This window comes from Scardinius erythrophthalmus, assembly GCF_964197995.2.
Source record: "Scardinius erythrophthalmus genome assembly, chromosome: 8".
NCBI lineage: Eukaryota > Metazoa > Chordata > Actinopteri > Cypriniformes > Leuciscidae > Scardinius > Scardinius erythrophthalmus.
The window spans coordinates 6,980,304-7,007,308 of NC_138228.1; the positions used below are offsets into that span (position 1 = coordinate 6,980,304).

General features: G+C 36.4%; 1 protein-coding gene across 1 annotated transcript in view; it reads left to right on the top strand.

Moving 5' to 3' along the window:
• The first annotated feature begins 3,684 nt into the window (after positions 1-3,684).
• The window catches only part of slco3a1a (solute carrier organic anion transporter family member 3A1a), a 69,643-nt gene continuing 46,322 nt past the window's right edge, over positions 3,685-27,005 (top strand). Inside the window, exons 1-2 of the mRNA XM_081372812.1 lie at positions 3,685-4,201; positions 16,033-16,471. Of these exons, the coding sequence (XP_081228938.1) occupies positions 4,064-4,201; positions 16,033-16,471 (577 nt within the window). The 5' untranslated portion in view covers positions 3,685-4,063. The remainder of the gene's footprint in view (positions 4,202-16,032; positions 16,472-27,005) is intronic.

Consider the following 27,005-nt stretch of genomic DNA (forward strand, 5'->3'; position numbering starts at 1 on the left):
ATGGAGAAGTCATTAGAGCTGACAGAGCCCGCTGACTGCCTTCCCCATAATGTGTGCTGTCAATGAAGTGCTTAGATATGTACTAATGTATCTGGAAACACATTGCATTCTTCTGATTTTGTTATCTCTCAACTGCCAACCTGTAAAATATTAAGATATGACAAAGTCTATTGAATGTTTCAATTTAAATGTGAAGATTCTATAAATATAAGAAAACCTATTGGAATTTTGCTGTTAAATAATTTACTAATCATTTAAAAAAAATGCTGTTCAATAATATTGAATTGGTTACATTCTGAAAAGGAAACAGCATCTGTAAAAATATGTATATATCAATATGTGCAGACATAATATAATCAGTTCCATGAGACCGGAAGCATGTCAAGTATTTTGTATCTCTTTGTTTGTATAAAGGGAGTTTCCATGGAATGCGGAGTGGAAATAACTTCAGGAGAGCAGGGAGTGTGTGTATCTGTTATTTTGGTCACTTGGCGGTCATAATTTTATGCATGGGTCTTTTGATACAGTGCAGAAGCTGTTTTTTATGTAATGTAATTACATAGACACACCTTTAATTCCTTAGGAGACATCAGTTTCAAATCACAGACTCAGAGCTGGTCTGATTAGTATATTGTGCATTTACTGAGATGTAGTGGTAATTTGTAGGTTAACTAATGTATATGTTGACGTTTACATCACATAACCAGCTCTAAATGTACTGTATAGGTTTTTTTAGCATAGTAAACTTTCTCAATAGGAGCACTCGGGTACGAATCCCGTAAAACATGAGTCACGATTAACAAACTCAACATTAAATGGCATGGTTGCTCAAGCAAATGCATTTTTATCTCACGTTTGCTTTTGACAAAAAGATTTAGTGTATGTGGTAGGCTATACAGGTTGCATGCCATACAGCAACCAACTTATTAAAACGTTGCCAGATTCGCGTTCAGATTCTGTTTCGAAATGAAACTAAAAAAGCCTCTTTAGCACTCATTTCACGTCTGTGCAAAAAGCAACGTAATGTCGTTTTGCAGAAATTTCGCCACTGGCGACATGTTTTTCCAGTGAGCCTTGGTTTCACTTGTGTCTTTTTAGTTGAAAACACTCTAAATCTCACCTTTCAGGCTGATCCAGCGAATGTGCATAAGCATTCAAGACTAGCATTCATGACTTTATGAAAATGGCGGTAAGCTTAGCTTAGCATTCTGCCTTAGCATTACAGTTTCTCCTATTTATTTTTATGAGTGGCCCATGTAAAAACCTAGGCTAATTGTTGATAGTAGCTTTTGCAATATCATTTCTATGATAATTTTAATCTATGATAATTTTTTTTTTTTATCACATTGTTTCTCAAATCCACATGAAAAATGCATGGGCCATATGGAACTTTGTCAGAGGGGTTGCTTATACTGTAAAGATGCTTTTTTCCCCCTAGCAAGTCACTTTAATGCATGTTTTGCATCTACTAATGGATGCTAACATGTCAAGTCTCTGCCTAAACTATGATTTAGAGTTTTTTCCATGATGCACTATGTGTGCATGAAAGAATTGCATGGTGAATCTATGCATATGTTATGCAATTGGGCTTTTTTTGTCCTATTAGGGTTGAACCCACAGTGGTTTAATCAGAATCAGAATCAGAATGAGCTTTAGTGCCAAGTATGTTTACACATATGAAGAATGACAGCGACATTTGACGGTAGCCATTGACTTCCATAGTAGGAAAGAAACAATATATGGAAGTCAATGGCTACCATCAACTGTCTTAACTTACCAACATTCTTCAAAATATCTTCTTTACAACAGAAGAAAGAAACTCATACAGGTTTGGAACAACATGAGGGTGAGTAAATGATGACAGAATTAAAATTTTTGGGTAAATTATTTAACTATTCGACTCTTTACCATTGATTCTACCTAAACAAGACATCCATGCATGTTAAATAATCATAAAAGTTGAGCAAAGAAAACAGGCCTTAATAACTTAACAGCTGCTGTATGTTTGCCATGGCAACAAAACACAACAGTGTGTGAGTGTGAAAAGCATCAGCCTCATCTCTAGCACTGTACCTAGAATGCGTCAGAATCTCACACTCTTCTTCCTCAAAACTCTGACCAGAACAGTGTGTTCGCACTGTCCCCACAGCTGAAAAAAACAAAAACCTTGTCCCTCAAAACTTTAGCTGAGTCATGAAGTAAGCTGTTAAACATGTTAAGTTGACTTGAAATTAAATAGCTTAATATATTTATGATGAATCATCTTCACATCCTGTTTGATAATAATTCAGCATAAAACGTTACAAGATTGCAAACCCATTAGGCAACACTGTATGTGAACTGGTTATACAATCTTACAACGTAGGCTATCACTATGATTCCACTGAGAAATTAGTTCAAAAGTTTAGTCTACGACGTATCCCCAAATATGATCATCCTCATGCCAGGGACCCCAGTTAAAGACAGCTATCATCATGTATAAAGGTCAAATTTAGACAGTTTAGACTAAAAAAAATATATTATAAACACACGAAAAATATTATTTGGAAAATGCTTAGTTTTTACTTGCTAGTTCTGGTAAATGTATTAGTGTTTTTTTTTTGTTTGTTTGTTTTTTATCAACATGCAGTGTTTGCAATGTCCCTTTGCAGGCACACCACATGACATATCCAAACAAATATATCTTGTTCTTCTAACCTCAACTTTTAATTTAATTTGTGCTTGCTCAGTTTGCCTGTACTTGATAGAGTTCTGAGCAGAAACATGTAGATGGCTGTATGACATGTATGGCCACTATACTTGCGCCTGTATTAGCTGTTTCAGCAAGTACGTGATCTTAGACAGCTTTAAATGCAGCAGCCGCAAAAGGTCAGTTTAAGAGTGATGTAAAACTAACATTTTTTTATTATTTATTTAAATCTAATTATTTGAAGTCAAAAGCATTAATTAATTTAGCCAATTTTTGTATCAACACTTTTCTATGTTTAGACACCAGTTTGGAAACCCATGGTTTAAAAATGAAAAATTAACAGTTGTCTTTATTTATTCATGTTATTTCATACCCATACACTGTTAGTGTTTTTTTTTAAAGCACCAAACATTTTTAAAACAACAACTTTTCCTTGAAGAAAATGGCCATTAAAAGTATGTGTACTGTAAATATGTTTGTACTGTATGTTTTTATTGTATCTAGGCCTATGTAGGCATGTTTGTACTTTATGTATGAACTGTAGTATGTACTGTAGGCTACTGTATGCATGTGTTTAATTAATATATAGGCCTAAGTGTATGGGTTTCCACAGAATTTTCAAAATGTTGCACTAATGCCTACAGGTCACGGTGGCAAACAGAAATCGCGTGTTACGTGATAAAATCCTAGTTATTGACATTTATTGATCATTTTATGTTGCATTAACACATCAAAAATATATCACAGAAATCGTTATTGTTTTGTTTACATATTTAAGGTAAGTTAAGAAAAGCTATATCGCCAAAAACCAGTGTTGTGTTGCGCGTAACGATCCGAATTCACCCAGAAAATTACTGACATGAATGATTTAAAACATGTTTTTGCCATTCAATGTGCCTTTATTTTGAATATACGAGTCAGTAAAGCATTCAGCTGATGCCTGCATCACAGCGCCTCTACCGTGTGTCTTTACTGTGCAAGACCGACCGGTATGTGAGAAACGCTCACATACAGTCATAATGACCGAGGCGGAGAATCAAGCATGCGGACTCGAGCGATGGTGACGGAATACGAGCAAACACTACGCGACGGGAGCTCGGACAGTCTCAGAGGGAAAGAAACATGTTTGGAGTAAAAAACAGCGACCTTTTATCCTCCGTTTCCGCGATACAGCGCATAGGAGGAGAGTTTAGTTCGTCTTCATTCATCGGCGGAGTTTCAATGAAAAGTCTGTCACACGGCACTGAGTCTGACTGTAAACAACAGCAGTTATAGTAGCTACATTACAGATATATCAAGACACGCTTGGTTTAGCGTTTATTCTCCGTTTACAATAGTTTATAGCTGCGTTTCTTGGCGGTTGGACTGTTCAGGATGCTGGTGAAAAAGCAGAGGAGCTCCGAGGACCCTCAGCAGGATGATAAGAAACCCTCGTGTTTCTCAAATATTAAGATATTTTTAGTGGCGGAATGTGCTCTGATGTTGGCACAGGGCACAGTGGGGGCATACTTGGTAAGTAAATCGATGCGTTTCATTTGGCTTTGGTTAAGTTATACACTTTAGGCTCTGGATATATGTTTGTTCTTATTGAACTTACAAAACTTGTTTGACTCAAAGTTTGACTCGTCGTTAATACGTATCTTCAGTCTTCATAAGTGCAGTTTAGTGCATGAAGCGTGACGGATTTATCATAGCCTAATGAAGTGAACACATACAGTAGTGTTATAGTAGCCTAAAGCATAGCTGCCTTAGCAGTCATAAGATTAGCTGTCAGGCTGTGAGAAATAAGATGCCTGGCAAGCTGTGGGCTAGTATGACAGAAAAGCTAAGGCCTATGTGGATCATTTTAATCTCCATCATCAATATAAAACACCATTAATCGATATCACACGAGCAAAAAGTACAGTTGGAAGGTGAACTGCTGTAATTCTGCGGCAGGTGCCTTCTGATATTCGCTTCTGATTGCGCGTGACATTGCTTTCAACAATTCTATGAAAATTAATCTAGAATAACTTGTTTCAGACAACTGATAGTTTAGACATTTCCTTCCTGCCAACGAAAATAGTTCCCAAAGGAGCATTAGCATCAAGCTTTGTGTGTGAAGTTCTGTACTGTACTGTAGCGTTGGCTATATGAGTGGAACGGAGAGAGAGTCACTTTCATTAGCGACTGTAAAGTGTTGCTCTAGATCCACTCCTGGTTTTACATTTATTGCACCAGCTATCTCACTAGACTAGAGAGACCCGCTCCTGTGATGGAGTAAAAAATACGCTTCGATTGTAAAAAAAAAAAAAAAAAAAAACACATTGTATGTATAGACTATTCATAATACAGCACAGCAGATTATTGCTTTTATAAAAACATTACTGCATAAAAAAGGAAACTTTTATTAAAACGTTATTTTATTAGGTGGCTTACTATACCTCAAATATACAGTCCCTGACAAAAACAGTGTTACTATGAAGCTAAAATAGTGATGGATGCTGGTAACAGAACTATCTGTTTAGATATCTGAGAGATATTTTTGATTATAACCTTTTTAATATTTATCTTATTGGAACCCGATAATGTCAAAGTCTTTATCTTGTCATTATGTATTTTATTAAATGGCATCTCAAATATACCCCTAACTAAACAAGTGTTACTATGCAGCAAGATAATGTCAATATGTTGGCAGTTATTCAAGATTTGATTGCTTTTGACAACTCTGCTTATAAATGTTAAACACAGCAAAGCTGCTTTGTGGTTGTCTCTGCTTTGTGTCCGATGAAAATTCTCACATTGCTTGGTGTCGTGAGTTGGATACCTCACTATATAGCTTCTTTGATAAGGATGAGATTTGTCCAGCCATGTCCTCCGTACCCATGGGACGTCTCTGATGTCTGTGCAAGCTCAGACCATATTTGGAAAGGAAACAATCATTTGCTCTGTGCCAGAAAGCCACAATACATCATGGGAACAGTCTCAAAGGGGTGCACTTGTTGTGGACTGGATTTGTTCCCAGCTTATGGAAATTGTGATGTTTGGAAACCAAATCAACACTCTGCAATTTAAAAAAGAAAAAGAAAAAAACTTTGTGGGACTGGAAAATGTAGAGATTGCCCAGATTTATTTTGACAGATAAATAGGGCATTAAACTAAACTTATCCTCCCTGGGGTTTTTCCATAGACAAATCAGCCATCAAATTGCTTCAAAATATTTCCAAATATGTCTTACTAAAGCAAACATGTGTGTGAAACAGTACAAGTTTGTATACTTCGAGTGATTGTTTAACGTCTAGGTTATTTATACAGAATGCAAGAGATCAATGAAAATGTTTTGTTTAGACCCACTTTTATTTGTTCAAGGTTAAAAATATAATACAGTTTATCAGCATGCAGGTCATGTTGTACCATTAGAAATTTTCCATGTAATATTGGACTGAATCATTTAGATTATTTCAGAAGCAACTGTAATTCTTGTCCATTTTGAGATGGAGTCTCCACCCTCCTTCACAGAATGACTCAGTGACTCATTCCTGGACATTGTGTCAGTTTCCTAAGTTTAGCCCCAGCCCTGAGCTTGACTTTGGCTGTCTGGACTTTCCCCATGTGCTAAGAGAGCTAGTCCTGTGTCTTTTTTTTTTATCTCCTGAAAGCTCTCACAACTTGTGTTAATCTTTGCATAGCTTTCAATATGCATATAGTTAAGTAGCTACTCTGACTGTGATGCAAAATGCTGGGACAGAGTTTGCAAATGTCCATTGGCAGGCATGCCACGTGACATATCCAAACAAATATATCTTGTTCTTCTAACCTCAACTCATTTAATTTGTGCTTGCTCAGTTTGCCTGTACCTGATAGAGTTCTGAGCAGAAACATGGAGATGTCTGTATGACATGGCCACCATACTTGCGCCTGTAAGATTAGCTGTTTCAGCAAGTACGTGCTCTTAGACAGCTTTAAATGCAGCAGCCGCAAAAGGTCAGTTTAAGAGTGATGTAAAACTAAATGGTGCATTGTAAATTATATGTAGTCTGTCTATAGTTAATATTCTTCTGTTAGGAATTAAGAAAACTATTAACTACTCAGCATGAAATGAAAATTCACCCTGTTTATTTTCTAAATGCATATTATATATTTTATTATGTACAATTCATCTGTGCATATTTCATTTTTTTATTTATTTCTCACCTCATAATGTTTAATCATAACTGGATTTTCCGTTGAAAACTTCAGACTTCTCTCTGGTATTTAGGACTTCCCAAACCATGTAGTATGTTAAAGCAACAATAAGGAACTTTTCCTCTTCGGCCGCCCTACAGGTTGGAAGCGGAATTGTCCATTACCGCTGTCGTAAATAATTTCAGTCTACTGTCGCACGCATGCTAGCTGTTTATGAAGCACCGGCTTTGGAATGAACGATGTCCACAGACAAGGTAGAGTATGTTGCATGATTTCATGAAATGATGTATTGCGACATCAGAAACGAAGAAAAACTAAATATTGACTATTGTAACGCTTGACGTAAAGCAAGTCAAATTTTTAGTTTTCTGTCTCATTCGAACTACAGAAACGCGACCCGGTTTGGCAAACTTGCATAGTGTGCATAGATATAATTCAGAAGTGCCTTTCACCCTGTTACGACTTGATGAACCACTGATATGATTTTGGAAACATTATTTTAAGGTATAAAAATGTTCCTTAGTGTTGCTTTAAAACCCACCTCTGCAAGCTCGCATTCATCTGCCCCAACCATTGTCTGGATTTTTGCAAGAAATCTGCACGATCGAGAGTTTCGCATGAGGGTAAAAAAGTTCCCCATGAAGATTTGAAAGATAAAAAATGTACTTCTGTGTAAGTGTTTTTTCTTTTTCTTTTCTCTGGGTTACCGAGATGAGTGATATCAAAGTCAAGTCATTTCACTCGGCGGCCATCTTTAAAACGCCTCTCGGCTCCTATCTCTTTGAACGGGGAAACATCAAATTCTCCAAAACTGTTCTCCAAGCTTACGATTAAATTTCATATTTGAAATCTGTAATCACCAATGAAATCTGACAACAACTGTCTCATAAATTGTTTCTAAACGCTCAAATCATGACAGAAAACAACATTTTTCAGCTGGATCAAGCTAATGCGGATGCGCAGTGGAAGTGCTCGTCTGACTGTTTCTATAGGAAACGGAGCTTCTGCCATATTGAGCGTTGCACATTTCCCCATTCAAAACAATACGAGTTACGCTGACGCGCGTCTTGTGTTATTATAGTCTTTGGTGATATTCAGCAGGTCATGTGATCTCAGCATGGCGGCCTTCATGGGGCGACTCACTCCAAGGTAAATTAATCAGCTTTTGTAGGATCCTAGTATGAGCAGACGTTTCATCTCATGTGAGTGCACTTAAATATGTTTTTCAAAAGTGCAGTTCATTTCTGTATGGGTGAAATGTTTTAATGATGAAAAAGAATGTGTTTATGTTGACAGTGCAGGACTCAAAATCAATCTCCGCCTGACAGCAAACAATGGGCTGAACCTGTAAATGACATCCCTCGTTTATATTCCCATCACGTTTTCTTTTGAACTGTTGGGATGGATGCTTTGAGCAGTTATACAGCCAGCTATCTCTCATTCTTTGAAATTATTGTATTCAATAATCAGACATGCTTTGTAATAATACCAATATTATAACTGTTTTGATTTTCTTACTGGTACAGTCTTCTGCTTTAATTTGTTCTAAAGAACATTCCCACTGTATATAAAATCAACAACTGTGGTTTATGCCATACAGAATAACTAATTTATCAAAAGTTACTGTTTTCTATTGGTCCACCATCTCTTCTCAGAAATCTCAATTCATGGAACGTACTTCTGTTGTTCTGTATCCTGTCATACTGATAAGGCAGTGCTGCGCCTCTCTCATGTTCAAAATCAAACACAGATTGTTGAAGGATGCCTGGTAGCCGCACATGTTCTTGAAAACATTTCACGCTTGAATGATGCAGACTGGTTGTTCTGCACAATTTGTCATTGCTTATTATGTAAGCTTGACTTGACTCAACAATAACATGATAGACACTTTTGTCTCATTGTTCAATAATTCATCGCCTTGCTATAATAATGGGGTTTCATGCTGAAGGATTAGAGGGCAATGGGTGTGAGCATGTCAGGATGGAGTCAACAGAGATTTGGCATTAGCTGATGCTGCTGACTTGTTGAATGTGTCTTGGCATTAAAGTTAGCAGCCTATGTGCCCTATTGCAGTGGAACTGGCACTGATGTATGTATGCAGTGAGACCCAGCTATTTAATCAACAGGTTTCAGCAGGTTTTGCACAGACTCTGAGGCAAGCAGAAAGTGGAGGCAGGTGGGGGATGTGGCCTGTCCTGTCCTTTTGCTATGCTTCCAGAACCTGTAGGCTGGCAGCCTGGCATATATCTTTGGGTCTGGCAACTGACCAGAGCCAGTGTGAATAGTACAAAAGCACACACACACATTTTATTAAACAGGAATTAAAAAAAAAAAATTCTGTTTCACATAAAAAGAAATCCATTTCGTTGCCCTTATTGGTAAAGATTTAACTGAGTGCATGGACAATGCACTTTATGTATACACTGTCCCAGTTTAACTTAATGTTGTCACATTTTCCTGGTTAAATAAACATTACTTTAAATTACATTATATCAAAAAAGAAACCAAATATTATTTTTTTGTTTGTATTGTTCTATTTATGAAACCCAAGTATGAATCTCATCAAGCTAATGTTTTAAAGGCACACTATGCAAGATTTGCACCTTAATATAACTGCTTCGAAATCATTTCGATGGTAAACAAACTCCTTGTAGGGTGAATCATCCCGATAGCAAAGCAGTGGGGGGGGGGGGGGGATGCCGTTGGCAAAACCAGCAATGCAGGTTTGAGAGGTGGCGCCCCGACAAGTCTTTCGAGAATCACAACTTGCTTTACGGCACGACGTCACATACATCAACAGCATGTGAAGCAGCCTCTATGAAAGACACTAGCACGCATTTCAGACGTGAATCATGGCAGAGTCGACGAACAAAACGAAGAAAGAAAAGCGCGGTCGGAAGAGTGCAGTTACGTGCGTGAGTGGCATTTACGACAGTAACGTTAAATACAAGTACTCCACAGCGACTCTAGGGGTCGCTGTTTGAGAAAATCGGAAACTGCATTTATTCCAAAATAATAACTAAAGGAAGGCAGTAACAATTTAAGCAATTTAATGTTTTTGGATATTAAAAATCCAATGTTAAAATGAGGGGGCCACAACACCACTTTTTCCAGAATGAGTCCAATACCGATACTTTCATTTTTAGTATTAGCATTTAGTATCTATACTTGTAGTTTCAATGCATTTTTAAAAATAGTGGTCTGAGAAACCAAAAGAATGATTTGGCTTAACAAATAGATATTTCCTTCAGTTATTTTCATGCCTAATTATGCATTGTAGGAAATGTTTTGTAGGAGCTGCTGTTACTTTCATTATTCATATTATTGCTCTATCATTTTTTATCTTTAATTTAATAGCAGCACGGTGAATATTTAGAGTTGCTCTAGCGGGGCTCAACCAGTCAAGATCAGTGAGTGATTTTCTCTTTGTCTTTTGTTGTTAAAGGAGAACTCCGGTCAATTTTAACATTGAGCTCATTTTTTGTACATTTGTAGTGCTGTCAATACAGAGAACAACGACAAAAATCGGTGTTGCCTACACCGTGTTATCCTCTTTTTAAAATTTGCACCCTGTTGACTTCAATGGGGCAAGTTTTAAACCAGCTTTTAGCCTCTTAACATCCTTGATGTGTCATTACAAGTGCACAGCTAATGTGAGTGATTCCTTCAGAATGAACGCGGGTGAATCTGACTGCAGTAGATGTGAAAGATATTAATAAAAATGATGTTATTTCAGCCAGCACACATACATGTATTTACATCCTGTTTTCGGTCGAAGTCCACAGTAGTCGATTGTCGAGTTCACACGCGTGATCTAAACCTATGCGCGTGAACTCGACAATCGATTACTATGGACCTCGACCGAAAACAGGATGTAAATACATGTATGTGTGCTGGCTGAAATAACATCATTTTTATTAATATCTTTCACATCTACTGCAGTCAGATTCACCCGCGTTCATTCTGAAGGAATCACTCACATTAGCTGTGCACTTGTAATGACACATCAAGGATGTTAAAGGAGCTGTATGTAAGAAATCTATTTCAATTAATCATAAAATTGCCCTGATGTGTCACTAGACATTAAGAAATCATGTTCATTTCAAATACTTATATCACTGACAACAGTAGTATGGCTAGGATATTGTCATTTAAAAAGTGGACTTGCAGCCCTCAACTGATGTTGATGTTGTCATTTTGTGTTTTGGCCTGAGCGCCTCCCTCCACCTATCTACCAATCACGAAGTCAGTAGTGTTTCGGGATCCGGGTTGCCAGCTTTGCTCTAACCTAACCTACCCTAACTCTAGTCGGATAAAAATGTCTAACGTTACTAAATCAAAAAGACCTCGTTATAATTCAGAAATTCGTTGTGACAAAGTCCGAAATAAAACCAGAATTTGTATAGGAGATGCTTTTGAAAGATGGAGACGGCTGAAAACGGAGAAGAATTTGAACACAGACGCCAACGTTGCTAATTTTCTCCTAGACAGGTAAGATTCATCTATGCTTGGCTAACTTGTACTGGATGTCAATGGACATTTCATATATTCATGACAGTCGAACAAAGTTATGCGTGTTCAAGCAACGTAACGTTAGCTCACATGGACGTATGCATTTGCAATGCATTATAGGAGCCCGTTTCTCTGTCATTATGCTGAGACGCTGATGAAAACATTAGCACGACCATTATGGCAATTTAAAACGTAATTGAGACAAGCCTAACTTTACCTCAGAAAAAAATATTCGTCATTCGTTCTTCACGTATATCGTGGACTAAGTTACACATGCTGCAAGTTGACCTGTATGACCATTGCTAATGTAATTTAGTTACTCTAACAATATTTTCTGATGGGACTGAAAACAACCCTGTGATAGCCATTGGTGATATTGAATTTGTCCCGTGTTATAATTTCTGTGGCAAATGTTTATTCTGTTTTTAGCCTATAATATGACAAAAACTTTAGCACTTGTAAATCAAGGTTTTTTTTTCGTATTGAAATTAAGGAAGTATTATTTTGTTGTTTAAGTCTATATGTTTTTTTGTTTTCTTTTACTATTATCCTTTTTTTTTTCTCAGATTTTTTTTGAATTGTAATTGTATTTATATGTTCAAAATAAAGAAATCAAATCAAATTAAATATCAAATCAAAAACGCTTATCTCTTCAGCTATTATGGCCCCAGCACCTCAACAATTAGTAATTTTTTAAAATAAGTAATTACTCATCAAAATATCTCTCATAAAGCATAAACACAATTAACAGAAAAAAAAAAACTTACTGTGTACGTCTCGTCATCACTTGCCATTGGAAGCTCATTGAAGCAGCCTACGTTTCTGCTGAATCCTGCAGCTTATCTGGCAACCTCGAGTCAGGGGGGAGGGGGAGGGGATACACGGCTCTACAGTATTTTTAAAGTGATTGCAGTACCAGTTTTGTCCACAATCCTACATACGGTACCTTTAAGAGGCTAAAAGCTGGTTTAAAACTTGCCCCATTGAAGTCAACAGGGTGCAAATTTTAAAAAGAGGATAACATGGTGTAGGCAACACCGATTTTTGTCGTTGTTCTCTGTATTGACAGCACTCCAAATGTACAAAAAAATGAGCTCAATGTTAAAATTGACCGGAGTTCTCCTTTAAGATCAACCTTGAGGACAAAGGTAGCAGAAGGTTTATTAGGCTGCTGTCACTTTAAGAGCTGCACATATCCAACATACTGTTGCACATGCTTTTTCCTTTTAACTGTTTACATTCACTTATGACAAAACCTAGGCTACTATGTTTCAAAAGGATAATTGCCTATACAGGCATTTTGACATAATTTTGTGCGAATTTGTCCACATGTAAGAGAACTCGGTTCAATAGGCTGTTCACGCGCTGTCTGAGAAGCAGCTTCTGGGTGCTACAGTTTCGTTCATATTTTATTATGACACACACAGTATATTAAGACAGAGCTTGTATAGGGGTCTTCTCTAACCCTTTTTGTTAGAAAGATATTCAAAATGTAAAGCATGATTATGGACAATGGCCAAGTAACTATGATATTCAAAATGTGTCAACAGTGTGCATGAACAGTATTTGGTTTCTTGCAGTTTATCTAGGCTAAGTCATACTGTATACCAGCTGTTTAACAGTGAGTGTGATGTATTTAGCATTTTTCATATTACTAACTGAAACACAAGACAACTTTTAAGTCAGGCTTGTAGTGGACTGCAAATGTGTCACGAACATCAGTTCTACACAAAACAGAGTGGTCTGTTAGACTGTCCAAGGTTTCCAATTAAATTGCACCAGGCTAACTACAGGAAACTGAGTTAGAGCAAATCAAATTAGCAGAGAGTTATGACAGCAACATCACTGCCCTATGTATAAGGCTCACATTAAACTCGTTATTCACATCAGCCATTTTAACTGTTAAGGAATATCTTCCTCTGGACAGAATGTTACAGTTTTATGCTATACAGATAATTTGGTTACAGAAATTGTGCTTCACACAGTTATGTCAATCCATTCGTTGAACTGTGTTAATCAGAAGTTCAATTATTCACAAAGAGGTCTATAAATAACACTGGATAGACTGGTAAAGACAACCATCAAGCACAATTACAGTGGATGCTATCCTATTTGGACAAATGTATTAATTGAATGTACATTCTTCATCTTTTTACATGGCTAGTTACCAAATAAATACATTTATGATTACCAAAAAAAGGAATAAATTAACTGTAAAAATATATATATATATTTTAGCAGTAAATTATCTTAAGGCTTTAGCTAAGAAATGTAATTAATTGCAATGAAAACAAGACAAATATAATAATTGTATTTATTTATGTTTTTCCTCTGAAACCCTCCACCTCCCCCATCTCCACCTGCCTAGATCTGCAACGGGATTTATGTATGTCTAATCTATTAATGTAGGAGCAGCATATCTTACATGCTCACAGCAGCGTCAATGTATCTATTAGCAGCAGCAGAAAATGGCAACATTTAGCTATCTAACATCCGTTGATATACAGTAGGAGAAAGGAGAAAGCATTGTTATGTTTCCATGGACAACATAGTGAATATTGTCTTATTCGTCAGATTGAAATGATCTCTATAGTCAAAGGAATCTGTCGTGCAGCAAGGGGAGATTTGCAAAGACCATGTGCAGCATCGGAGAGAGGCCTGGAGTTGGCTCGCTCTAGAGGAATAGGATTATAGTAAAGAGCGTGGCCTCAGTAACATGCTCTTTTCACAGCCATGGCATATTTGTTGCCCCAGCTCAAAGCTGCTTCATTAAAGTCCTGTGGTTCCTCTTCAAGGCTGCCTGGTGGCATTATTTCCCTTCCACCAGCTATTTCTGTCATAGGCCTTGATAATTAATGTGTGACAAGTAGCATGTTGATGATTGAAAGAATTTGTCTAAACGATTGTTTTACTGTGTCGTTAGTTCTCTTCTTTGACATGGTTTAATATCCTTTTATTACACCCTTGTTGGAATAGCTGTGTTTGGTTTGATTTTATTACTTTAATCTGACTTGTCATTTCCATGTAGCATGCAGCGTAACTGTATCTCATTTTGTGTTATCTTGTGTAAATATTAGCAAATATAAAGACAGTTTCTTCACTGATCTTTACCGCCATGTGTTACCTCTCCAAGATGACTCTCAGTTTAAATTAGATTTGTTGTTATGTTGTTTAAGGTGGAATTTGACCAATATATATATCAATATATCAATATATATCAATATCAATACCAATATATATATATATATATTAGGGGTGGTGAAAAAAATCGATTATTGATTAATCGCGAGTATGTTATGGACGAGTATGAATCGATTATCAAATTTTCAAAAATCGATTTTTTATAAAAAAAAAAATTAAAAAAAAAATCCACTCTGCGTGCATTTAGAGCATGTTATGTTATGAGAGGCGAATCACAACTACTTCAGAAAACCCAGCACAGTATAGGAACTACCAGGCAGTGACGTATGTGTACGCTGAAATAAAAAGTATTTCACCTCAGAAAAACGGACGTTCCTGTCCTGTCAGCCGTTATACTGTACTCGTAGCGCACACTCTTCAATTGCACGCGCAAATGCGGAGGGGCGCGCCGTGTATCGCTTCACTGTATAGTGCAAAGTGCAAAGGAAACTACGAGCATGCAACGTTGTTCGTTGTAAATTAGTAAGTCATGAAATAAAAGTAAAATACCAATAAATCACGTTACTGGTAGGCTACGTCATGTGTTAGCTGAGAAGGATTTGCATGCAGGCATGATTTTCATTCTATTCACCAGGAGCAGTTTCCATGTTTCATTAACAGTTCTTGTTAGTATTGTGTATTCACCATGGTAACTGTCGTTTCAATATTAACGCCAAAATGCCACTTTATTTTCACTTTGTGTTATTTTTTATATTTGTAAAATACTGTGGTGGCTCATACCAACATTGTATTAAAAGCTAGTTTGGTTCAACTTGATGAGTCACAACACAATGTGATGTATTCATTTCTGTGTTCTACAGAACATAAGCTACATACAAATAATTCTGAAGTTATAACTACACGACACAGAAAGTGCTTTGAGTTGTTACTCAATAAAAGAGTTATGTAATTCAGCAGCTGACTTTTTTTAATACTGCAATCACTTAGTGTATTTTTATTTACTGTTGTGAACTGGAAAATCAATAATCGCTAATCGAAAATCGTTAATAATCGAAAATCGACTGTAATCGAATCGGGACTTCAATAATCGTAATCGAATCGAATCGGGAAATCAGACAGATTAACCACCCCTAATATATATATATATATTCTTCTCCTCTTCATCAAAGAATCCTGCAAAAAATGTAAATGAGCAGCAAATCATCCTATTAGAATAATTTCTGATGGATCATGTGACATTGAAGACTGGAGTAATGATGCTCAAAAATTCAGCTTTGCCTCACAGGAATAAATTACATTGTAAAATATATTAGAACAGAAAACGGTTATTTGAAATTGTAAAAATATTTCACAGTATTACTGTTTTGACTGAATTTATGATCAAATAAATGCAGCCTTGGTGAGCATAAAAAACTTCTTTAAAAAAATGTGTGTATATATTTATATACTTATATATATATTTACCTAAAACTCCAATATTGTAAGATTAACATTACAGTAATTCTTCTGCTTTGTTTATTTCTCAGGTGAGCGTGCTGACCACACTGGAGCGGCGCTTCAATCTTCAGAGCGCTGATGTGGGCGTCATTGCCAGCAGCTTTGAGATCGGCAACCTGGCCCTCATTCTCTTTGTTAGTTATTTTGGTGCTAAAGCCCACCGTCCTCGGTTAATTGGCTGCGGAGGCATTGTCATGGCTTTGGGAGCGCTGCTCTCTGCATTACCTGAATTCCTCACAAGTCAATACTTGATCACAGACACATGGAGCAAGGAATTGGGACGAGACGTGTGCACCAACACCTCTAAAACCGATGAAACATGTGGGAATAGAGCCAACACCAACATGATGTACCTGCTTCTGATTGGAGCCCAGGTGCTGCTGGGTATCGGTGCAACACCTGTTCAGCCCCTGGGTGTGTCCTACATAGATGATCATGTGCGAAAGAAAGACTCCTCTCTCTATATAGGTAAGTAAGCATAATGTTTCCTACGAGCTGGGGTTTTAATTCATTTAGTTTACATAGCCACAGGCATCAGTTTTTACACAAGTAAATTGCAACAGAATTATTTAAGGAAAAGCATGTATCTCCTCTAGGGCATAGTAAGTAAAAAGTAGATGATTATCAGGGTGATTTTTTTTGTGGTTTCAGGCCTTCCGATGGCAAGCCAAAAACCACTGATGTGTTAAAGTGGAACAGCAAATATGAAAAGGTTGAGCTGTTGTGTGCCAGAAAGCAGCATGTGCACAAAAGTCAATAAGAAAAAAAAAAAAAAAAAGCATGTGCGTGTGTGCAAGCGTGTTTTGTTTTATATTGTTTGTGACCACAGCTTTCACAATTATGATCAGCAGGTGAGCAGCGCTGAGAGGGTTTTAAACATAATTACTTTTATTTTGTATGTGTGGGGAAGAAGGTCATGGAAAAAGAGCTTGACACACAATATAATGACTTCTATGGGAGCAATGCACATACACAGTGTATAGTCTCATTTACACTGCTGTTTGTGGTCAGTAAGAGTTTTTTTAAAGAAATTATTACTTTTGTGGCGGTAATGACTTTCACATTATTAAAAAAAAAAACTATTTCAGATAAATGCTTCTCCTTTGACATTTCTATTCATCATGGAATCCTGAAAAAAACTTTCACAGTTTCCACAAAAGTATTAAAGGGATGGTTGATTATGATTCCACTTTTCTAACTTTAGTTAGTGTGTAATGTTGCTGTTTAAGCATAAACAACATCTGCAAAGTTGCAATGCTCAAAGTTCAAAGCAAAGAGAGATATTTGCTTTTAAAGAAATCATTTTTTAAGGACTACAACAAACGGCTGGTAGGGACTACAGGACATTCTTGCCGGGTTAGTGACATCACCAACCGTAAAATTTACATAAACCCCGCCCCCGGAACACGATTTATAGATTATCAAGGCAGAATATGCTAATCAATGACTAGAAGATAACTACACATAAGCTACACAAATTCATCAACTAACCATTCAGAAACGTCCTGTTGCATTCTACATGTTGTCACCTCTTCTTGAGTTTCTCCATATTTGTCTGACTCCGGTTTGAACATAAAAGGCTAAAAGTTTTAGAAATTTTCAGTGCATGTCTGTGTGAGGTAAAAGGATACAAGCTGTTGAAGCTCCGCCCTCTGTGCCGGGAGCAGCAGCTCATTTGCATTTAAAGGAACAGACACAAAACGGTGCGTTTTTGCTCACCCTCAAAAATTGACAACTTTAACATGCTATATAAAAATAGCTGTGCAGGTGTTTTGAGCTAAAACTTCACATACACACTCTAGGGACATCAAAGACTTATTTTACATCTTGTGAAAAGGGCATTATACCACCCCTTTAAGCAGCATAACTGTTGACAACAATGATAATAATAAGAACTGGTATCTGCATTTGAATTATTTTTCAAAGGATCATTTTGATACTGAATACTTGAGTAATGGCTGCCATCGCACGAATAAATGGTATTTTAAAACATAATAAAATCTAAAAAACAGTTACTTCAAATTTTAATAATATTTCACAATATGATTTTATTTTAGTTAAATAATATTACAATTTAATTTAAATTTAAAATGTAATTTGTTCAAATAAATGCAGCCCGAGTGGGCATAAAACGCTTAAATTTTTTTTTTTTTTTTAATCTTACTGACCATGACTGAACTTTTGAACAGCAGTGTGTGTACACCACTGATCTATATAATGAATATAAATCCAGTCATTCTACAAAGATCAGTGGTGTATACCCATTCTGGGACTTGCAGTTCCAGATAATTCTGATAGACAATCTTAGAATCTTAGTAAATTAAAAACAAGACAGAACATGATTTTACTATTGTCTTCAGAAGAAAAGCATGTGACTGAAGCTCACTTTGTCAGGGTAACAAGAACAAGACAAATTTCATGTTCACAAATAACAAGTAACATATCTCATAGGTAAAGCGAATCTTATCAAATCACACAGATTTTGCAGAAGTCTCAAAGAAGCCGGGCCTTGGTTTGTTTCACATGCATGCATCTCAGTGATGAGGGAGAGTAGATAAGTGCTGAAAAGGAGAAAGTGTCCCTGTTTGATGCTGTGATGCTTCACAGGTTCCACGTCGAAAGGGATGTGGAATTAAAATGATAGATTTTATGGCACAGGTGAAATATATGATATGTCATTGCATTAGATGCAAAATATCACATCTAGTGACATTTGCAAACAAACGATCATAGCATTTTCATGTTCTGCTAATACTTGACAATCATCATTTTGAACATTTATAATTTAAACTTCAAGTTCTGTGTGCTTATACTGTCCTGCTTTAAAAAATAAATTCCTCTTGCTTTAATAGTTTGTCATGTAATTTATCTAAAACATACATTTAAGTTTGACATAAAGGTCCACTTCTAATACAGTTTTAGAGTGTTTAAGGCATTGATTGTATTTTTCTGTAAGGTTTATTCTCAAGTTGTGTAAGCTGTCTTTCTTTTCCCATTCATCTCTGTTTCTTACCTCAGCTCCTGTTCAAAGTTCAAACCAGCATTTCAAAAGGCGTTTTGGCAAGCGTAGTGCTTGTTTGACAATGTGCAGTGCAGTATAGGAAATGGACACACACTGATTTCAGTTTGCGAGCTCAGAGGGAGATTTGGAGCTGTGCTTCCCTGATAAGCCGCACATTAGAGTTTGAAGGCAAACAAGCAGCGTTTCGTTTGAGAACAATGTTGTATTGTAGTGGAGGCTGCACTCAGCTGATCGTCTAAATCCCTGTGCTGCAGGCATGGCATGTGCTGCATGAATGGGCCAGATTGTTCAGACATCACCCAAGTTTTTTTTTTTTTTTTTTTACACGTACTGCTAATATATTCTCCATTTGCAACATAGCTTGTGTAATTGTTTTTCCTCTTGTTGTTCAGTGTCGTTTGCAATACTGTGTCATTAGTTCTCTTCTTTGACATTGGTTTAATATCCTTGTATTCCACCCTTGTTGGAATAGCTGTGTTTGGTTTGATTGGGGATTTGATTACTTTAATCTGTCATGCCATTTCCATGTAGATCTCATTTTTTGATCTTGTGTAAATATTAGCAAATATAAAGACAGTTTCTCCAATGAACACATATTTAAAATAAACTAGTCGATCTCTAGAAGTCTTAACAAGACACAGTGGTGCAGAAAAAGCACATGAAGCGATGCTTTTTGATCTATCTTATTAATGTTTGTGGTTTATGTCACATGTTTGATGGTCTACCATTTGGCACAGATAATTATAGAGTAGCTGCTGTTAGGTTAGCCTTCATTCAGTGTTTGAGAGAGCTCTGGAATAGAGCCAGATGATTTATTGAAAATATTGCATCCTTTTCCTGCTAATTCAAAATTTAACTCTATACTGCAATGATTTTAATTCACACTTTTTTTGGTAATTAAGTCTCCAAAAGATTGACTAAAATACTAATTTCAAGACGTGTTAAGGCATTTTAATAGCTCTGATAAACTTTGATAATAAATTAATAAATATGTGTTTTATAATATATAGGCTATATATATATATATATATATCATTCAAAAGTTTGGGGTCACTAAGATTTTTTAAAGTGATTTCAAAACTAAACATTTCAGATTTGTTTTGCATTTATTTGATCAAAAATACATGTAAAACAGTTATATTGTATAATTAATTCTTGTAATGGTGAAGCTGAATTTTCTTTCGCATCACAAGATGTTTCAGAAATCATTTTAATATTCTGATTTGGTGATCAAGAGACATTTCTTTTGTTCTTATGTTTTTTTGTGGAAATATTAAGATAACATCTTTACAGGATTCTGCATTCAACAAATGAACATCAATTGAACAGCATTCATTTGAAATAGAAATCTTTTGTAACATTATATAAATGCCTTTACTGTCACTTTTGAATTAATTTATTTTACGCTTGCTGAATAAAAGTATAAATCTCTTTTACGGACCCCAAACCTTTAAATAGTAGTTTATATATATTATATTGATTAAAATACTATACATTATGAATTTATTTATAGATATTATTCAGTTAGTTTAAACATAGTCAAATAAGTTCTATTTTGTTTATTATTTATATGAAAAAATAATGAGAATATTTCTTTAGCTGTATCACCCAGCTGTATTCTGTATTCACATATAGGCCTTATAATAGCCTGTTACCTTTCAATAACCCTTTACATTTAATGAGCTCAGACAGACCGCATAATTGTGTCTTTTATTGCCTGTCAGCATCATTGAATGTGGCTTCCAGGCAAGGGTGCAGCGATTTGTATTATTTTGAAGCACCCCCGGACGCCGCCATTGGCTAACGGAACCCCACCTGCAGTTAGCATCCCATTGACTCCCATTCATTTTGGCGTCACTTTGACAGCGAATAACTTCACATCTGAGGCGTTTAAAGACTCCATTTGTCCATTATTTATTTCTAAAGAAACACGAAAATGTATAAAAGGCTCCATTACCTTGTAGCTTACGTTATGGCCCTGTAGAAGCAGTTTTTGTAAAAGTAGGCTAACGATTGCGTCACAGCCACGCGACTCTCTGTCGCACAGTAGGAAATTACCGTATGGACAGGAAGAGAAGCTCGCGAGCAATCGGGAGGACGTCGAGGCAAAATGACAAAGTAATTAATCAGAACACCTACAAAAAGTTTCTCCTGCTCCAAGATCATGGACAGCTCCTACTCACGCTCTCCGTCTCTGCGAGTTTCGGAAGGTAATGATTCAGATTGATCTTGGCACAGCCACTAGAAGACAGACGGTTTGCTCACGTCACATCTACGTCGTCGAGCTCAGTTTGAGTCTGCGCAGTACGCTGGACCCCCAGGAAGTAAAAGTTTCTAATGGGCTTCACTTTGTCTCCGTTGAATCCAATGGGGTCGCTGTGTCCATTTCTTTTACTGTCTATGCTTCCAGGTCAGGCTAAACCCAATATTCTTATCTGCACTCCTGCGGCCTGAACGTCACATTGCACTCATGTGTTTCTATACGCCTATGCACTCTCCACAGTGAAAAGCCTTTATTAGTGAAGCGTACTGTGAGACCTTATTGAACATTTTCATTAGTAGATTCAGTGTTGTAACGCTCTCAAAAAAAGCAGGAAAGAAAAGAGTCTTAATGAAAGATGTTTTGTTACACACTTTCGTTTTCGGTGTCTCTGTTATTATCCATCAAGTGCTATACTTAAAATAAGTGCTAGCCACTAAATGGAGCTTTTATCCTCAGGAAAGCTGTTTGAGAAATATGTTAATGTTGGATGAGACAATTAGCACCTGTTGGCCATAGCACGCAGAGAAATGATATGATGCATCTTGTTGCATATTCATATGAAGTTGTTTATCGAAGGATAAGCAACTTCATACGAATATGCAATAACAGGATGCATGCAGGAGTTTTCTAATAGTGAATTAGGGCAATTTGTGTCCATATCGTGTATACGTCTTTGTATACCCAAATACGAAAAGTATGTTGCTCTGGTGTGTGTTGTTCTGGGAAATGTTCTGCTGGGAAACCCTGGGTTCGGCCATTTGGCCATTTGACATGTGCCATACACATTTTTGCAGACCAGGTATACCCCTTCATGACAATGGTGTTCCCTGGTGGAAGGGGCCTCTTTCAAAGATTAGTCAGGAGTGGTTTGAGGACCATGATGAAGTGTTCAAGGGTTGCCCTGGCCTCCAAATTCCCCAGATCTCAATCCAATTGTGCATGCGTGGGATGGGCTGGAGCAAAAAGTTCGATCCACGGCGGCTCCACCTTGCAACCTACCGGACTTGTAGGATCTTAGATACCACAGGACACCTTCAGGGGTCTTGTAAAACCCATGCCTTGGTGGGTTGGTGCTGTTTTGGCAGCACACGGTGGACCAACTACATATTAGGCAGGTGGTCTTAATATTTTGGCTCATATGTCCCTGTAGCAGTCATTTTTAAAGGATTATTTTATGTACAATCAACCATCCTGAATGGCAAGTCAGTATGGAATACACAAGCACTTTGTTTTACACGTGTCTGTTGTTCATATGACTGACATGGAGGATTCTGGAGGATCTTTGTAGGAGTGGAGACGTAATTACAGAATGAGGTAGGAATGCTAACCAGCCAGCCAAGAGGTTGGTCTGAACTGGCCCAGCAGCACATGCATACCGCACAGCCCTATGAAAAACAACTCCCACGGGGGGAGCTTGGCTTTTCCTGCTTCCTTACAGTAAGCCTCCCACAAATCTGCCCGCCGTGCAAAGGGCTTTTCATCAGCAAACGCACAGATTTAAGCTATTAGGTCACTATTAGCCCTGCTACTCGTTTTAGCTGTTGAATACATGTATGCGGAGCGGTGTGTTAGTAGCCACCTTTAATAGGACCAGAATGCTAGAGGTCATCTGTTACACCAACAACTGCATCAAACATACTTCACATCTCGCAACTGCAGCTCTATTTATCGTCATGTTGACTTTTTATCTGACATTGTGACTTTATATCTTTTAATTGCAACTATTTCTTATTTATGACTTTTTAATCTAATAATGTAGTATATCTATGAATTGCAACTTTGATTCTCAAAACTGGGACCTTTAATATTTGTTTTTTTGTATTATGACTATATCTCAAAATGTATCTTTATATCTCTCAATTTAAAAATTATTACTATATCTCACTATTGCAACATTTTTTCATCTCCCAATGTGACTTATTATCTCACAACACAACTGCACATCTTTTTATCGTAATTATCACTTTATATCTCAAAATGATATCTCACAATTCCAACTTTTGTTTCTTGCCATTTTGACTATGTCTCACATTTACAATAATTTTTCATAATCAAGACATCTCATAATGTCTGTATATCTACTCAGTGTTGGGGGTAACGCATTACAAGTAACGTAAATTATGTAATCAGATTGCATTTTCAAGTAACAAGTAAAGTAACATTACTTTTGCTGTGAAAGAACCTTTCCATTAGCCAAAAATAAAACTTTTTTTATTTGTTTTTAAAAACAAACAAGCAAGCCCATCCCAGGTAACGCAAAAATGACGTAACACATTATTTTCCGTAAAAAGTAACTAAGTAACTCGATTAGGAGTAAAGTAAAAAAGTTATGCATTACTTTTAAAAGTAATGTTCCCCAACACTGTATCTACTCTATCAATTGCTATTTTAATTCTCATAACTAGGAAGTCATATCTTGCCATTGTGACATTGTTTTTTGTATTGTGATTTTATACCTCAAATTATGACTAAATATCTCACAAAATTGCTTTATATCTTGCAATTTCACGTTTATTATAAGTATGACTATATCTCGCAAATGCAGCTTTTATTTCTTGCAATTTTGACTTTATATCTCACAATTACAATCATTTCTTATAACTATGAGTTTCTATCTCAGAATGTATTTATATCTCTCAATTGCAACTTTATTTCTTGTAATTGTGACTATTTCACAATGTGACTTATTTTTTTTGCATCGTGACTATATCTCACAATTCTTTATAATTCTGATTTTATATCTTAGATGTCTGACAATTACGACTTTTTTTTGTCTTGTGACTTTATCTCAAAATGGAACTTATATCTTGCAATTGAAACTTAATTCTTGCAATTTTGTAATTTATCCCACATTTTTTATTAATATATTCATATTATCGTGATTTCATATCTCGCAGTTGCAACTTTATTTCATGTAATTGTGACTTTATATGTGATAATGTGACTTTATATTTCACAATGAGACTTAATATCCTGTAGTTGTGACTTAAGATGACACTTTTTAAAGCAGATCTGCATGTAAACAAAGCATTTTTTATTTGGGCATTTGACTAAAGCATTCAAATACAGACAGGACTCAAAATGAACGCTGTTCCCAGAGCTCCTGTAACCTTTTGCAGTCCGTTTCTAATTTTGGGTCTTCCCACAGGGGCTTGACTGCAGGAATTCACAGCATGTTCATACAGGGATCAGGGTATTGCCATGACTTGAACGCCACCGAACTGGCTTTCCATGCTTTACAAGCTTTTACAGTGTCAGTAACATGATTCCTGTATGTTGACTCAGATGATTGGATTCCTGTAGCCCAAAGACAGTGAGGGGACAGCAGCTGTAGACAGAGCTTATTCAAACACATTAGCCCGCTTATGTTTGAATATTACATTTCTATGAAAATCCATAAATTCACAGAAATTTCCAGACAAATCTGAACTGTGGGTTCTGAAACTCTGATTTGCTGATTAGAATCAGCAAAACAGGAAAAAATCCTTATACTATAGGGTTCAGGAAGACAGAAGGTAAAATAAGTCAGCAATAAAAAACTGAAATATGTCGTTTTATGTAGTCAAGTGCAGACTGTAACTATCGGGAATGCTGTTTGTTTTTGTCTCTGGTTAGGAAGACTTAACCCAGACCTGCTCTGGGCTTCGTCACACCTCCCAGGCTGAAGTAAATATGACAGAAAAGTGGCTGATAGAGGCAGGAGAGACAAAGTTCCTGCTTTATTCTGCTGGTTTAGATCCAGGACACTGCCAATGTCTTTAAAATACAAAACACAGTCATCATATTCACATTGTGAACATTTATTATTGACATAACACAATTTGTTGAGGCATGTCTAATTTACATAAAAGATAGATTTTGTGCCTTTTGTTAAACATCTAACACGTGTGTCCTTTTTAAATAGTAATCATTTTACGTGTAGGTACGCTCAGTACTTTTTGCTAAATACAAAATACACTGCCCGGCCAAAAAAAGTTGCAGTTTGGATTTAAATAGGCAAATGCTTGGATGATTGGATCATTATTGCAGTGATTATTATGTTTTTAGCATGTTATATGTTTGGCAACAGTTCTTCTAACCCTAATTGGAGTGGAGTGTGTAGCTTTTCTTAAACAACCATGTAGGATGACACATCATGGTCATATTCCATGACAATGTCAAGATTCATCAGGGTCAAATTGTGAAAGAATGGTTGAGAGGAGCATGAAGAATAATTTTTTTTAAACATGAATCGGCTCCTCTGAGTCCAGAGCTTAAATATATTGAAAGTCATTGGGATGTGCTGGAGGAGACATTACAGAGTGCTGGACTCTTGCATTTTCAATACAAGATCTTGAGCCCAACCATTCTTTCACAGTTTGAGCCTGATGAATCTTGACATTCTCATCCTTAAATATGACCATGATGTGTCTTCCTAAATGGTTGTTTAACCCTCTGGGGACCAGAGGGCTTTTTGCTGTTTTTTGTTTTTTTTTGCAATGAAAATAAACACTAAATGCTCTGTTAATTTTGATCTTTCATTTTCGTGTAATACATCAATCGATCCTGTTCAGTTTTATTTTTTTTCTGTATACTCATAATAAAAATAAAGTGTTTTGCTTTTTGACAAATAAAGAAAAATTAACATGATGCGATTTCTGCCTTCTCTCTGTCAGTAAACTCCCATTTGAAACGCGTTCGAAAATGATCTATAACTCCGCGAAAATTCAGTCAAACAGGCAAACAGACCCACGGGCATAAAGCTTGAGATTGCATCTTTTAAATGAAGTCATTTATATAAAAAACAAATATTCTCAGCTTCTGTAACCTGTATAAAAAGAGAGCGACTCCAGTCGAGCTCATTACGAGCTAATTCACAGTAATGTGACCACTCCCCGGAGAGCGCGTGCTATTCAAACGCAAATTCTGAGAACCATTTCACACCTGTGAAACGCCCACATCAGCTGTAAACAAAGCGCGTCGCGATCGAGTGAGGCATAATTTAGCCTACCTTATGGAGAAAAGATGTTGCTGATATGAGGAGCAATATATCCTGATATGAGGAGCAGATTCCGCTGAGGAAAGAGGTAGGCTGTTTTCTTTTCTCACGTGTGGAATAACGTTATGGAATAACGTTAGTGTAGGCCTATGTAAACCGCAAAAAGATGACTCGCCTTTCTGTGAGATGAATGAAGGGGACATATTTGTAAAGACTGTTTAGCCTAAATATGAATCGCGCGTCTGTGTGTGAAAGAATAAACTGCTTTGCTATAGCCTACTGAGATGAGTAAAAATCGACTGGAATATGTTGAAATAAAATGAAATAAAATGTATTTGTATAAGCAACGTATTAAACTGCAAATTAGCATGTATATGCCCTAATATTTCATAAAAACAACGTTACAGTCAGTCACTTGTTGACTAGATTTGGGTACAGTTTTTAGGCTACTGTAGAATATACTGCCACATCAAATAAGCTTTTGTTTAGCAATTGTCTATATTCAAACTAATGAATACATATGATAAAATGTAGGCCTATAATCTTTTTTCTTTTTCTTTTTTACAAAGAAAGAGTACACTTGAAATATTGTTGAAATTGTAATTATTCTTGTAATTGTAACATTTTTAATAAAATAGCAAAACATATTTACAAGAGAGATGTAAGCGAAATCTTAAATGGTCAATATAAGTCTACTTCTAAATACATCTTTTGTCCTTGCATTGTGGCTCAGTCAGTG